At 46.0% G+C, this 14,359-nt stretch overlaps 1 protein-coding gene across 9 annotated transcripts in view; it reads right to left on the reverse strand.

The window, feature by feature from the left end:
* The window catches only part of MOK (MOK protein kinase), a 71,140-nt gene that overhangs the window by 44,689 nt on the left and 12,092 nt on the right, over positions 1 to 14,359 (reverse strand). For 5 of the 9 annotated variants that reach the window (XR_009264809.1, XR_009264808.1, XR_009264810.1 and 2 more), the window contains exon 2: positions 2,825 to 2,939. Coding sequence is in view for 3 of the 9 variants with exons in the window: in XM_058740316.1 (XP_058596299.1) it covers positions 2,825 to 2,939 (115 nt within the window). In the remaining 6 variants the exon portion in view is untranslated. Of the gene's footprint in view, positions 1 to 2,824; positions 2,940 to 7,678; positions 7,757 to 14,359 lie in introns of those variants that run through there. The other 4 variants (XM_058740317.1, XM_058740318.1, XM_058740319.1 and 1 more) reach the window with 4 other exon arrangements.

The following is a 14,359-nucleotide window of genomic DNA, read 5'->3' on the forward strand; positions in this document are numbered from 1 at the left end:
CTCCCCCGTTCAGGCTCTGTCTCTCTCTGTCCCAAAAATAAACAAAATAAATAAATATTAAAAAAAAATAATACACTAAAGCCTGTTCGTAATCCCCTATACGTACACAAACTTTACAGAAAGTAACTCCGGGGTGCCTGGTTGGCTCGGTCAGTGGAGCATAGGACTCCTGATCTTGGGTTTGTGAGTTCAAGCCCCACATTAAGTGTAGAGATTATTAAACAAACAAGTAAAAGAAAACAAAATTTAAGAAGTAACACTGACTCAGTGGCATTGTATTAAAAACCTTCACTTTTATGAGTTTTTAAAAGAACAATATATGTTCCAATCAACCACTTCTATTTTCTTAATTTTTTAAAATGTTTTATTTACTTTTGAGAGAGTGCAAGTGGGGGAGGGGCAGAGAGAGAGGGAGACAGAGGATCCAAAGCGGGCTCTGTGCTGACACCAGCGAGCCCGACGTGGAGCTCGAACTCACCAACCGTGAGATTGTGACCCGAGCTGAAGTCGGGCGCTCAACCGACTGAGCCACCCAGGCGCCCCATCAACCGCTTTTATTTATCTATTTATTTTTAATGTTTTTAATGTTTATTTATTATTGAAAGACAGAGACAGAGTGTGAGCAGGGGAGGGGCAGAGAGAGAGGGAGACACAGAATCAGAAGCGGGCTCCAGGCTCCGAGCTGTCAGCACAGAGCCCGATGCGGGCCTCGAACCCATGAACCACGAGATCGTGACCCGAGCCGAAGTCGGGCACTCAACCGACTGAGCCACCCAGGTGCCCCATCAACCACTTTTAAAGTTAAGACAAAGAGCATTAATTGTTTCTGAAATCCCACACGTGACCGCACATACGGTAAGGAAGCCTACCATCTACCGAACATTTGCTGCGTGCCCCGCTTTGCTCCCAACTTGCCCTTCATTCCCTCATTTAGTCGTCAAGCACCTCACGACAAGGAAGCCAAGGTTCAGTGGACGAGGCACTCGGTGTGCCAGGGACCTGGTAGGTGGTGGATCCGGGCTGCGCTTCACCGCCAGGAAACCACGTCCCTGTTCTTTGATGCAGCCTTTCTACGACGTGTTACAGAGATCTCTCGACTCTCCTGAAGGCACACCCGTGACGGGGTGTGATCCCTCCTGACGGCCAGCACGTCACCCCGACGCAGCAACGGTCGCAGGAAGGCCTCAGGTCAGCAGGCTGTCTGTCTGGTCCACTTTTCATATCTACCTCCTCACAAGACAGGGGCGAGCGAGCCCTGTTGCAAGTACACATCCACCCCGAGCCTGACGGCGGAACCCGATGGGGACTCCAGGCCTCTCCTAAGGTGCACGTGTCACGTCCCGCTGCTCAAAGTCCTTTCTCTGCTACTCTGTGTTTGTGGCATCTCTGAAAGCTGGCTGTTTAAGGAAGTCTGCTCTTTACATATGGGATAATCAGTACGCTGCACGTCAAATTCCCATCACGAGTCGTTCACAGGTAAAGATGGAGGAGGGAAAAGATCAAGAGACCCAGAGGATGCAGAACACACAGAGGAAGGGCTGGAGACCCAGTGACTTCAGAGTCTCAACAGTGGCGGGTAAATGACCGCACGCTTCGGGCAGGGGAGGAGGAGGAGTTTGGCTTCATAAGATCTGGATTCAAATATGCCTCTGCCCACCTAGTGACCTAGAGTGACAGCTGTCAAGCTACTTCCGATCTCTAAGCACCTCTCCTCGTGTGCTCGCAAACCAGGGACGGTCCCACACGCCCCATGCGGATGTCGTGAAGATCACATTACTGTTCTCAGACCTTCTGACATGGCGAACTGCCCTGTACTCCTTTCTGATCTGAGAAGTAATTTTTTATGCCAAGAGTTTGAAATCAAGGTTGATACCCTGAAACACTTCAGAAGGCTCTGTGTCAATGTGGGGGAAGGACTCTTTTTTTACATCTTGCTTTTATTTATTTAAAAAATTTTTTAATGTTTTTATATTTATCTTTAGGGCAGAGAGAGAGCATGAGCAGGGGAGGGGCAGACACAGAATCTGAAACAGGCTCCAGGCTCGGAGCCGTCAGCACAGAGCCCGACATGGGGCTCGGACTCACGGATCGCGAGATCGTGACCTGAGCCGAAGTCGGACGTGCAACCGACTGAGCCACCCAGGCGCCCCTTTTCAACTTGCTTTTAATATTTAGAGACTTCGATTCCTTTGATATATTAAAAAAAAAAAGAAAAAAAGGCTGAGCTTCGAACCTCTTCACTGAAAGTTCCACAGCTGCAGTGAGGCCGGCATCGGCTTCACTGTCCCAACAGAGCTTCCTAATCACACCTGGCGTCTGACCCGTTAGAAGCTGCAAACTTGAGGCACTCGAGAGACCCCTCTGAGGGCAAAGCCACAGCAGTCCCCCAAGTGATGAACCCAGAACAAGCCAGCTCCCCTCTCCACGAGCAGCAATGGATCAGTGTCGGGGAACAGAGTTCCCCAACCCGATCTGGAAATTGTTTCTCAATAGGTTAACGAACTCAGGACTAATCAAACCACAAGTGCCTCTACGATGTCGAGACAGGTTTCATTTATAAAAGTCCAACATACGACTTTCAGGATCACGGAGGCTGTTGAAAGTGAGGCATGCTTTTACAATTTAAATGTTCTGTGACCCCTGGTCACTGGTGTTACAGCAAGGCCGGACACGAATGAAACCTAGTGTCATAAACCTCAAATTAGCCCGTAATCCTCTGCCCAAAGAAAGTTGATCGTCTCTTACCCGTCACTGCGTGAGAACCAGCCCCCCGCTGCGGAACCCAGAGCTGTATTGAGTCTTAAACAGGTCTCCGACCGCCTACCTTCCAAAGTGTTGTTTCATTTGCTTACACGCGTAGTAGCTTCCGTCTCTCAGGCTTTGCAGCTTCGTAACTTCGGAAAACGTTCCCTCTCCTATTTTGCCAATTGCTTTATAGTCTACAAATAAAAAGAATCACACAAAGAAAACGTATTTATGCATGTATTGTGTACTCAACTTCCAGACGGCGGTCTTTTTTTTTTTTTTTAACCCACACGATAACCCAACACCGACAGGGTGAGCACAGTTCTTTCATGGTGTCCAGAGCTCAGTGCTCCCCTCGGTTCCGGGGAAGCCGGCAGGGGCGGGGACTGGAGACGACGACCAAGAGGTGCAAACGTCCAGTTATGAGATAAACAGGTGCCAGGGACGGAACATGTGACACGATCACTGACTACAGCCAACACAGCCGTCCGCCACACAGGAGAGTCGTTAAGAGATTAGGTCCGGAGAGTCCTGGTCACAAGGAGAAAGCTGTTTCCCTTTCTCTTTTTATCGTATCTATACGAGAAGATGGATGTTCGCTGAACTCATCATGGTAATCATTTCACAACATCCGTAAATCAAACCACTGTGCTGTGCGCCTTAAGCTGTGTGCCAATTCTTTCTCAATAAAACGGGGGACAAGAATAAACAGGATTTTCTCATGCTGAGAAACGAAAAAGAAGCTAGGCTACGTGTGGGCCCCGAGTACCGCTGCCCCTGTACTCTGGATCCCGTGGCGAGACGCACCCTGCAAGAACCGGACCAGATGGACAGCCGGAGCAGCGGAGGCGGGCTCTCTGGCAGGTGCACCTGGGCACGGATGCGGGCGGGCTCTGGGCAGCCTCCGAGCATCCTCCTGAAAATCAGCCTCCCAGCCCACAGGAGGCCCAGCTGATCTGCGGCACGGCCCGATTTCCTGAAATCTGACAGCAGCTTCCCGGGCCTGGCTGCCCCCTGCCAACCCACCATCACCTCAGCACAGCCTCTGATTCACTATGTTAAATCCCACAGTATCTGAAAGACCCAGAACAGTTTCTGTTTTCCTGGCTGAACTCTGACAGATGCAGAAATAAGGATCTTGAGATGAGGTGCTGCTGGGAACAAAAATCTAAAAACAAAATGCAGTCCGGCGGCAGGCAGCAGGCTGGGGCGCTGGAGAGCCTGGCGCCAGAGCAGGGTCCCCCGGGCCCGCAGGCCTCTGGAAGGTGGAAGGGGCAGGGCTGTGGGCTGTGTTGGATACTACTGACCGCCTGAGCACATTCTTTCCAGACAACAATGAGCTCAGGAGAGAAACGCTACTTTTCAAGAAGCAATGGAAGGAATGAGAAAAACCCAGAAAGGAAAAGTCTAACTGGGATGAAAAGCTTCTGCAGCCCAAATAATAGGAGAGTAACATTGTACAGTCATGTTGAGACTGCCCGGTTACACAAATGGTTCTTCCTTGCGCTGACATCTCAGCCAGGCCCTGGTTTCAGAGAGCCTCGAGGGAGGTCCCGGAGACGGAGGCAGAGACGCAGAAAGTGGGGCCAAGAAGAAATAGGGCAAGCTTTGCAACTGTGTCTCGCAAAGAAACTTCAGTGTGGAGCTGACCGGAAGCAAACAGATCAGAAACCTACGCGACAGACCTGGGTCAAAAGAAGCCTGTCTGTCCCCTCTGGGTCCCAAACCTACCTAAGCACAGAGCAGGCTTTTAAAACAGCACAACTCCAAAGAAGGCCATCCTCAATGCCTCTCTTCGTAATGCCTGCGTGAATTCTGGTTTGTTCAAAACCAACAACAAAAGACACTATTTTTTTTTTGGAGGGGTGTTTTTCAGAAATTATGCGTTTACAAAGGAAAAAAGTCCTTACTTGTTAACAAGAAATACTGTAGTGTTGCCAGGTGGAACGGTAAGAGGCCTGGGATTACTTTAAAATGCTCCTGGGAAAAAAAAGCCACCTGGGGTGGCTCAGGGCTCAGTCGGTTAAGCATCCCACTTGTGATCTCGGGGTCATGAGTTCAAGCCCCACATTGGGCTCACGATGGGCATGGAATCTACTTTAAAAAAAAAAAAAAAAGAAACATGGGGGGTGCCTGGGTGGCTCAGCCGGTTAAGCATTCAACTTTGGCTCAGGTCACAATCTCACGGTTCACGTGTTTGAGCCTCCCATTGGGCTCTGTGCTGTTAGCTTCGGATCCTCTGTCTCCCTCTCTCTGCCCTTCCCCTGCTCACGCGTGCACTCTCTCCCCTCTGAAAAATAAACGTTAAAAAAATTTTTAAAAGGAAAATGCTCCTACACGTTCCCATTTGCCACGGCTGCAAACGTACACTGGGACGGTCATTCGGAGTGCAATTTGACAACATGTATTAAATCCGTATGACATTCATACCCTTTGACACAGCAACTGCTGCTGTAGAACCTACCCTGGAAAAAACATTTGTTCAAGTATGTATGTATACGAGGATATTAGTTCAACATTATTTCACAGGGAAAAACTGATGCCCCCCAATGCAGAACTAGATAACTTACGTGTGGTTTATCCATACAATGGAATATATTTAAAAGAACGACACAGATGATGTCCTTAAAGACAATACACTTAGTGGCTCTCTCTCTCAGGGGAAAGGTTACGAGTGTCTCACTAAGTTAGATATTTTCCATAATGAGAGCACCATTTTATTAAAAAGCAATAATAAAACTAAAAGCTCCAGAAAAAAAAAAAAAGTGGTGGGGGTAACAACAGCAAAATGTTATCACTGTTGAAACTAGGTGACAGATACACATGAGGCTTCACTATATTATTTCCTCTACTTCTGGCGTGCTTGAAATTTTCCATAATAAAAAGTGAGAATAAAGAAACAAAGGGGCGCCGGTGGTTCAGTTGGTTGAGTGTCCGACTCCTGATTTCGGCTCAGGTTATGATCCCAGGGTCGTGAGATCGAGCCCCAAGTGGGGCTCTGCACTGAACGTGAAGCCTGCTTGAGATTCTCTCTTTCTCCCCTGTGCCCCTCTCCCCCGCTCATGGGCTCTCTCGAAATAAACAAGTGAGATAAAATAAAAAAATAAAAAAGTGAAAACAGGAGTGCCTGGCTGGCTCAGTCAGTGGAGCAAGCGACTCTTGATCTCTGGGTTGTGGGTTCGAGCACTGCATGGAATGTAGAGATTATTTAAAAAAAATAAAATCTAAAAAAAAAAAAGTATAAAAGAGGCAGTGGTGGTCGCTGCAGTGGTGGCACAAAGAGTCGGGAGGGGGAACAAGGGGAAAAGAAGACGTCCCCCATGTGACCTGGCAGGTTCATGCCCCTGACTAGCCAGGACAGAAATGATCCCCGGAAACCTCGGCAGATAAAGATGATGGAAAACCCCCAGGAAAGACTCCCAACGGGGAACACCCACACAGGACTTCACATGAACAGGAAACACAACTTTCTTATGTAAAGCCCCTGAGATTTTGGGGTTCTTATTTATCCATTACAGCACCTAGTAAGTATTGCCCTAACATACTTGATACATAAATATCACAATTTATAAAACAAAGAGAACAACAGACTCTTGAGAATTTGTATTTGCGAGATTTCACCTTAAAAAATCATCTCTTTGGAGCATCTGGCCGGCCTAGTCAGTGGAGCCTCCGACTCTTGATCTCGGGGTAGTGAGTTCAAGCCTCACGTTGGGTGTAGAGACTACTTTTTTAAAAAATCACCTTTTAAATAAATATTCAATGACTTTAGTTACAAAAATTCAACCTACACCAAATTTTCAGAACAAGTTCCTACCTGTCTGAGATTTTACCTACTCACAAGTTACGAAGTTAGCCTGTGACTATCCCAAGTACTGGCAAAAGACACAGCTTTTGGGATCAGAGACAAAGGACCTTATGACTCATGGTGCAACGAGGCAGAGGAGCATCAGCATATTTACATTGGTTTCCCTGCCCGGAAGTCTCATGGCGGTGACCTGATGGGCCCAGAGGACACCTGCACAGCAATGGGCTGCTTTACAGGAGAGGAACCCAGGGCCAATGGCCAAGCACTTTTTTTCTTTTTTAGTTTATTTATTTTGAGAGAGGGAGGGAGGGAGAGAGAGAAAGAGAACAAGCAGGGAAGGGACAGAGAGAAGGAGAGAAAGAGGGAGGGAGAGAATCCCAAGCAGCCCCCATGCTGTCAGCACAGAGCCCGATGCAGGGCTCGAACTCACACACTGTGAGACCATGACCGGAGTGAAATCAAGAGTCGGACACTCAACCGACTGAGCCCCCCAGGCGCCCCTGGCCCAGCACTTTTTGAACGAGCAGACATAGGATGGATAAGTCTTGCAAGAACTTTTGGGAAGCTCAGGGAGCTGGCAAACTGTTTTGCCTCACGGTTCATTAGAGTGTTAATACAAACAACTGCTTTTACTGACACACAGCATCAGGTGTGGTGTTATTCCTACGTACAATTATGCATATATACGTAATGTTGATCTTGATGCTACTTTTCAATCTTACTCCAAATATCAATTTCAGTGTACATTTTCAAATGTCTTAGCTTCAGGTCATGCAAAATGAGAAAATCCTATTTGCAATTACATAGTTGCAGAAATTGGAAAAAATGCCTTTCCCCAAGAACAGCATCTAACCATGTTACTCCCCTTCAAACAACCATACGCTGCACGGTAGTTAACAGCCACGGGAAGAAATAAGTGCCTAGAACTACTGTGCGTATGTCAGATGGTCAACAACTCCTGAAGGAATGACTGAAGAAACAACTGTGAAATCTTCTCACAAAAATTTACTTTCCAAAGATGATTTCTGGAAAGGAGATACAAAGCACTAAGAGTACGTAGTGAGTTGAATGGTGGACCCCGAAAGATACGCCCTCATCCTAACCCCTGCCATCCCCGGCTGTTACCTCATGTGGAAGGTCTTTGCAGGTGTAACTGAGTTAAGGGTCTTGATGTGGGAACATCCTGGATATCCACATGGACCCTGAATCCAATGGCAAGTGTACTTACAAGAGACACACAGAGAAAGCAGAATGGTGGTTGCCAGGCGCTGGAGGGAGGCCGAAATGGGGAATTGTGACTCAATGGGTACAGAGTCAGAGGCATGCAAGATAAAAAAGTTCTGGAGATTGTTGTAGAACAATGGGTGCACAGTTTGCAGTACCATAAACATAAAAGTGTATTAAGAAAGTAGAGCTGGGGCGCCTGGGTGGCTGGGTCGGTTAAGCGTCCGACTTCGGCTCAGGTCACGATCTCACGGTCCGTGAGTTCGAGCCCCGCGTCGGGCTCTGTGCTGACAGCTCGAAGCCTGGAGCCTGCTTCGGATTCTGTGTCTCCCTCTCTCTCTGCCCCTCCCCTGCTCATGCTCTGTCTCTGTCTCAAAAATAAATAAATGTTAAAAAAAAAAAAAAAAAGTAGAGCTCATGTCGTTGTTTTCACCACAATAAAGAGAGAGAGAGATACACACATAGACACAAAAGGGGAGGCCATGTGAAGACGGAGGCAGAGCTCTGGAAGCTGCTGGAAGCTGCCAGAAGGGGCCAGGAAGGACCCGCCCCTGCAGCCTCCCGAGGAAGCACCGTCCTGCCGACACCTTGATTTCAGACTTCTGGCTCCAGAACTGGGAGAGAAGACATTCCTGCTGGATTGAAGCCACCCAACTGGCAGTAATGTGTTGCGGCAGCCCCAGAGTACACAGGTGAAGTGAAACTGATATTTTTTCAATCTAAGGAAAACGTTTTTTTCCATTAAAGGAAAGCATTTTCTAAGCATAACAATGTAAGTGGTCACTCTGAAGAGACGCATATATTTGACTACATAAAAACGTAAAACCTGAAGAAATGCTCTTTTTAATGGTTAAATGAATTACGAAAAAGCCACACGCAGGAATGTTATACAGCAGACAAAAGGAGTGAGGTAGCTCTGTAGCCTGTGATGGGGAAGAACCTTTGGAGATGGAGTATCAACGAAAAGACAGATTATGGAACAACATGTCAACTGTGTTAACGTTTGCAAAAAAAAACAAAATGAAAGAAAGGGAAGTATTCGCACGGTGCCAGCAGAATCGCTCCCCACCAGTATGGCTCCCCACCAGTGTCCGTGGCCCTGGAACCTGTGAATGTCAGTCTGCGTGGCAGGAGGGAGTTCAGGTTGCGGGAGGAGGGGCGCCGGCCGCTGAGCGTCTGGCTCTCGGTTTCGGCCCAGGTCATGATCTCACGGTTCTCGGGATCGATCCCACATTGGGCTCTGTGCTGACAGGGTGGCGCCCACTTGGGATTCTCTCTCTCCCTCTCTCTGCCCCTCTCTCACCTGTGTGTGTGCGTGCACTCTCTCTCTCAAAATAAATAAACTTTAACAAAAATTTTAAAGATTGCAGAAGGAATTGTTAAGGTTGCCAGTGAGCTGACCTTAAGGAAAGGTTCCTAAACTTCTCAGGTGGGCCAATGTAGTCACAAGCGCGGTGAGCTGAAGGAGGCACAGGGGACAGAGTCAGAGACTAGAAGGTGTGACAGTGCTGACTCTGAAGAAGTGGAAGAGGTGACGAGTTGAGGAACACAGGTGGTCTCTAGAAGCTAGAAAAGGCCAGGAAACGGGTGCTCCTTCAGAGCCTCCAGAAGCTTGATTTTAGTTCAGTGAGACTCACTTCAGACTTCTGGCCTCCAGACCCTCATAAAATTTGTGTTGTTTTAAGCCACTGAGTTTGTGATAGTTTGTTACAGCAGCAATGAAAAACTAAAACACACAGACATATTTATGCTCATCTATACATAGAAGGAACTAGAAGGAACATAAGAAAGTGCCAAGTGGTGACCTCACAGGGGAGGAAGTCTAGACGGCTGGAGGATAGGAGAAAGGAGACTCACCTTTCACCATATAACCACCTACACTTTTTACATTATACTTTTTATTTGTATTCTGCTTGTAAAAATAATTCAAGGGATAATGCTGTATTTTCCTCATGGTTCCTTTAAGGACGATAGATTATGAAATTAAAAACCAAGCATTTATTTAATACACTCTTAAAGCAAATGGCAATCTACGAAATAAAAATTTACAAGAAAATTCAAAATAACAGAACATAAGATGCCATTCCACACCCATTAGAATGGCTAGAATCAAAAAGTAAGAGAATGACGAGCGTTGGTATGGATGTGGAGAAGGGAGAGCTCTGATACGTTGCTGGTGGAAATGTCAAACGGTGCAGCCGCCATGGAGGACAGTTCAGCACTGTGGAAAACAGGCTAGCAATTCTTCAAGGTGTTACACAGTTATCCCACGACCCAGCAATTCTACTTCTAGGTACACACTCAAGAGAAATGGACAATTAGGTCCAAATAATAACCTGTACACAAATGTCCACAGAAGCCTTACTCGTAATAGCCAAAGATGCAAGCGACTCGTATGTCCGTCGGCTAAAGAACGGATACACAAAATATGGTCTATGCACACAGTGGAATATTATTCAGCCACAGAAAGGAACGGCATCCTGACACAAGCTACATCACGGATGAACCTAGAAAACGATACGATAAGAGAAGCCAGACACAAAAGGCCGTTTACATGAAGTGGCCAGAATACACAAATCCACAGACACAGGGTACAGATTTGGGTGGGGGATGAAAACATTTTAACAGATTATTATGATGGGTGTTGCATAACTCAGTAAAAAACAAAAAACAAAAAACCTAAAACCACTGAACTATGCGCTTTTTTTTTAACATTTATTTATTTTCAATAGAGTGAGAGCACATAAGCACATGCGTGCACACAGGAGGGACAGAGAGAGGCGGACAGAGGATCTGAAGCAAGCTCTGTGCTGACAGCAGAGAGCCCGATGCAGGGCTTGAACTCGTGATCTGTGAGATCGTGACTTGAGTTAGAGTTGGACACTTAACCAACTGCGCCACCCAGGCATCCCTGAATTGTACACTTTAAATGTGTGAACTTTATAGTATGTATTTCATATCTCAATAAAAATGTTAAAACAAACCCGTGGCACTAGAAGTCAGAACAGCAGTTACCCTTGGGAGGCGGTGTGATTGGAATGGACCCAAAGGAGCTCTCAGGATCCTGGTAATGCTGTTTCTGATCTTGGCACAGGTTACATGGGCATGTTCACTTCATATATGTAAGTGGATCCACACAGTTCAAACCTGTGTAGTTCAAGGGTCAACTTGGTCCTGGCATTATATTACACCAAGGCAGAAACAAACAACAGCAAAAATAAAGAAAGCTTCGGGCAATGGACTATTGTTATTTTAGTATTAAGACTATTCCATTAGTAGATAAGGAAATCTGCACATGAAAAGCCAATGTGCAGCAAAAGACCATGACAGAAGCCAAGTCTCACAACAGGCCTGCGTTACAAGAAAGAAAAGGGTGGGCCACCAGACCACAAAGAGCCTCCCTGCATAACAGCAGGGAGAAATACCCGAGGATATTGTCTTTAGACTAGCATTTTCCAAACTGAGTTCCACAAAACACTAGTACCTCTCAAATCCTAATGGGTATTCCATAAAAGAAGGTTTCATGAGCAATGAAAGTTAGGAAATGCGGGGTTAAATAAGGAGAACCATGTTTGACTGCAGGATTCCTTGAATACGTGGGGAGTCTCCAGGGTAAGGAAGGGCAGTGGGGAGGGGAGGTGGGGTGCATAACCAGGTTTGTGTCCAAAGCATGCCGTTAACACCCCCAAGGCTGCTCAAGATCCCCAAACTGAAGATCTGTAAACTAAGTTATTAGAATTCCTTTTGTCCAAGTCTTCCTTGAACAAAAAAAAACGAACTGATCTAGCTCCCAGCAAGGCAGGATTTCAAAACCATTCTGCCAGTTTTTACAGTTCTTCCCACTACCCTTCTAAGAGAAGTTGGCTAAAGAAAGAGGACAGGGGCACCTGGCTGGCTCAGTCAGTAGAGCATGTGACTCTTGACCTTAGGGTTGTGAGTTCGAGCCCCACATTGGGTGTGGAGCCTACTTTAAAAAACAAAACAAAAAAAAAAAAGACAGGGGACTGTCCCCAGTGGAGTCTTCAGGACAGAGGTGTCAGATTCCTCCCAACAAAAAACAGAAGCTGTAACTTGCTGGACAGCCACAGCTTAACTAAACCCCAGAGCCCCTCTGAAACAGGGACCTGCCCACGAAGTCCTGGAACCAGACAAAAAAGTATCTCCTGAGAAGCTGTTCAAAGCAAACTGACCCAAATACAGACCCTGTAAGCTTATACCTCTACTGTGTCCAAGTTTGGAACTTTATATAAACAATTTGACAAATCTCTTGAGGAGCCTCCAAACTTTGTGGTAAAATTCAACCAGTCTGATCCTTTCATTGAGTAATACGTCCTTCTGCCTGCAGGAAGAGCCCATCCTGACCTACCTAACCCCACTTTTACCAGTCAAGGAACAGGTGCTGCTTAAGAACACAAATCTTTCTCTTAGACAGACTAGGCCATAACGCCCATAAATTTCCCTAAAAGGAAACACAGTCTATTATTGGGCAGAAAAGAGTTCACATGGCAGGCCTAAAATTACTCTCCTCAGAAAGGTTTGCTTGCCCTGCAGAGCAAAGGAAACAATCAACAAAATGAAAAGGCAATGTACAGAACGGGTTGAAGATACTTGCAAATGACATATCCAATAACGGGTTAACATCCAAAATATATAAAGGACTTTTAAAATTCAATACCCAAAACACAAATAATTCAATTTAAAAATGGGCAGAAGACAGGTGCCTGGGTGGCTCAGTTGGCTAAGCATCTGACTCTTCATTTCGGCTCATGTCATGATCTCACCATTTGTGAGTTGGAGCCCCGCATCCAGCTCTGTGCTGACAGTGTGGGGCCTGCCTGGGAATCTCTGTCTACCTCTCTTTGCCCCTCCCTGCCTTTCTCTTTCTTAAAAATAAATAAATATTTTAAAAAGTAAAAACAAAAATGGGCAGAAGACACGAACAGACACTTTGCCAAAGAAGACATCCAGATGTCCAACAGACACATGAAAAGATGCTCATCATCGTTCATCACCAGGGAAATACCAAATCAAAGCCACAATGAGACCTCACTTTACAACCTGGCAGAATGGTTAAACTCAACAACACAAGAAACAACAGGTGTTGGAGATGTGGAGAAAAAGGAACCCTCCTGCACTGTTGGTGGGAAGGCAAACTGGTATAGCCACTCTAGAAAACAGTGTGGAGGTTCCTCAAAGAGTTAAAAATAGAGCTACCCTACGATCCAGCAATCACACTATTGAGTGTTCACCCAAAGAATACAAAAACACAAATTTAAAAAGAGGGGCGCCTAGGTGGCTCAGTTGGCTAAGCGTCCGACTCTTGATTTCAGTCAGGTCATGATCTCATGGCTTTGCACTGTGTACCCTGCTTGGGATACTCTGTCTTCCTCTCTGCCTCTCTTCTGATCTCTCTCTCTCTCTCTCTCTCTCTCTCTCTCTCTCTCTCTCTCAAAAATAAACATTTAAAAAATAAATAAATAAATAAATAAATAAATAAACAAATAAAAGGATACATGCACCCCTATGCTTACAGCAGCATGATTTACCATAGCCAAGATATGGAAGCGGCCCAAGTGTCCACGGATTGATGAATTTAGGATAAAGAAGAGGTGATATATACATGTAACAGAATATTATTCAGCCATAAGACAGAATGAAATGTTCTCATTTGCAACAATGTGGATGGAGCTAGAGAATATAACGCTAAGTGAAATAAGTCAGTCAGAGATAGATAAATACCACATGATTTCACTCATATGTGGAATTTAAGAAACAAATGAACAAAAGGAAAAGAGAGAAAGACAAACCAAGAAACAGACTCTTCTCTATAGAGAACAAATTGATGGTTATCAGAGGGGAGGTGGGTGCCGGGGAATGGGTAAAACGGAATGGGGATTAAGGAGTGCACCTGTGATGAGCACAGGTGATGTATGGAAGTGTTGAATCACCATATTGTACACCTGAAACTAATATTACACTTAACTAACCGGACTTAAAAACTTAAAGAAAAAAAAAAAGAGAAAGGTCTGCTTGTGAGGCTGGCCCTTGGCTGCCATCTGGGAACCTGGATTTCGGGAGGGTTCCAGCATTCTCTAAACGATGAGTGGCTCACTGTGCCTCAACTGTTCATGAACTTGGTTTATGCTGAATCTGCTTTCCTTCTGGGAGTCTGGAATTTTGTTATGTGCTGGGAAGAGGATGCCTACATTATCAGCTCCCAGTAAAAACCCTAGGTCTCTAATGAGCTTCCTTGATAGAAAATGTTTCACATCTGTTGTCACGACGCGCTGCTGGAGGATTAAGCGAGTTCTGTGTGACTCCACCAGGAGAGGACTCTTGGAAGCTTGTGCCTTGTTTCCTCTAGACTTTGCCACATGCCCCTCTTTCCTTTGTCAATCTTGCTCTATAGCCTCCCGCTGCAGTAAATCACAGCCATGAGTAAAACCAGATCCTGAGTCCCGTGAGTCCTCCTAGCAAATCACAGAACCTAAGGGTGGTCTTGGGAACCCCCTGCCCCAATGCCATTTATGCCACACTTCGGCCTAAATGAGTTAAACATCCCTGGCAGTATGATTAAATCAT

The sequence above is a fragment of the Neofelis nebulosa genome, chromosome 7 (genome assembly GCF_028018385.1).
Source record: "Neofelis nebulosa isolate mNeoNeb1 chromosome 7, mNeoNeb1.pri, whole genome shotgun sequence".
Lineage (NCBI taxonomy): Eukaryota > Metazoa > Chordata > Mammalia > Carnivora > Felidae > Neofelis > Neofelis nebulosa.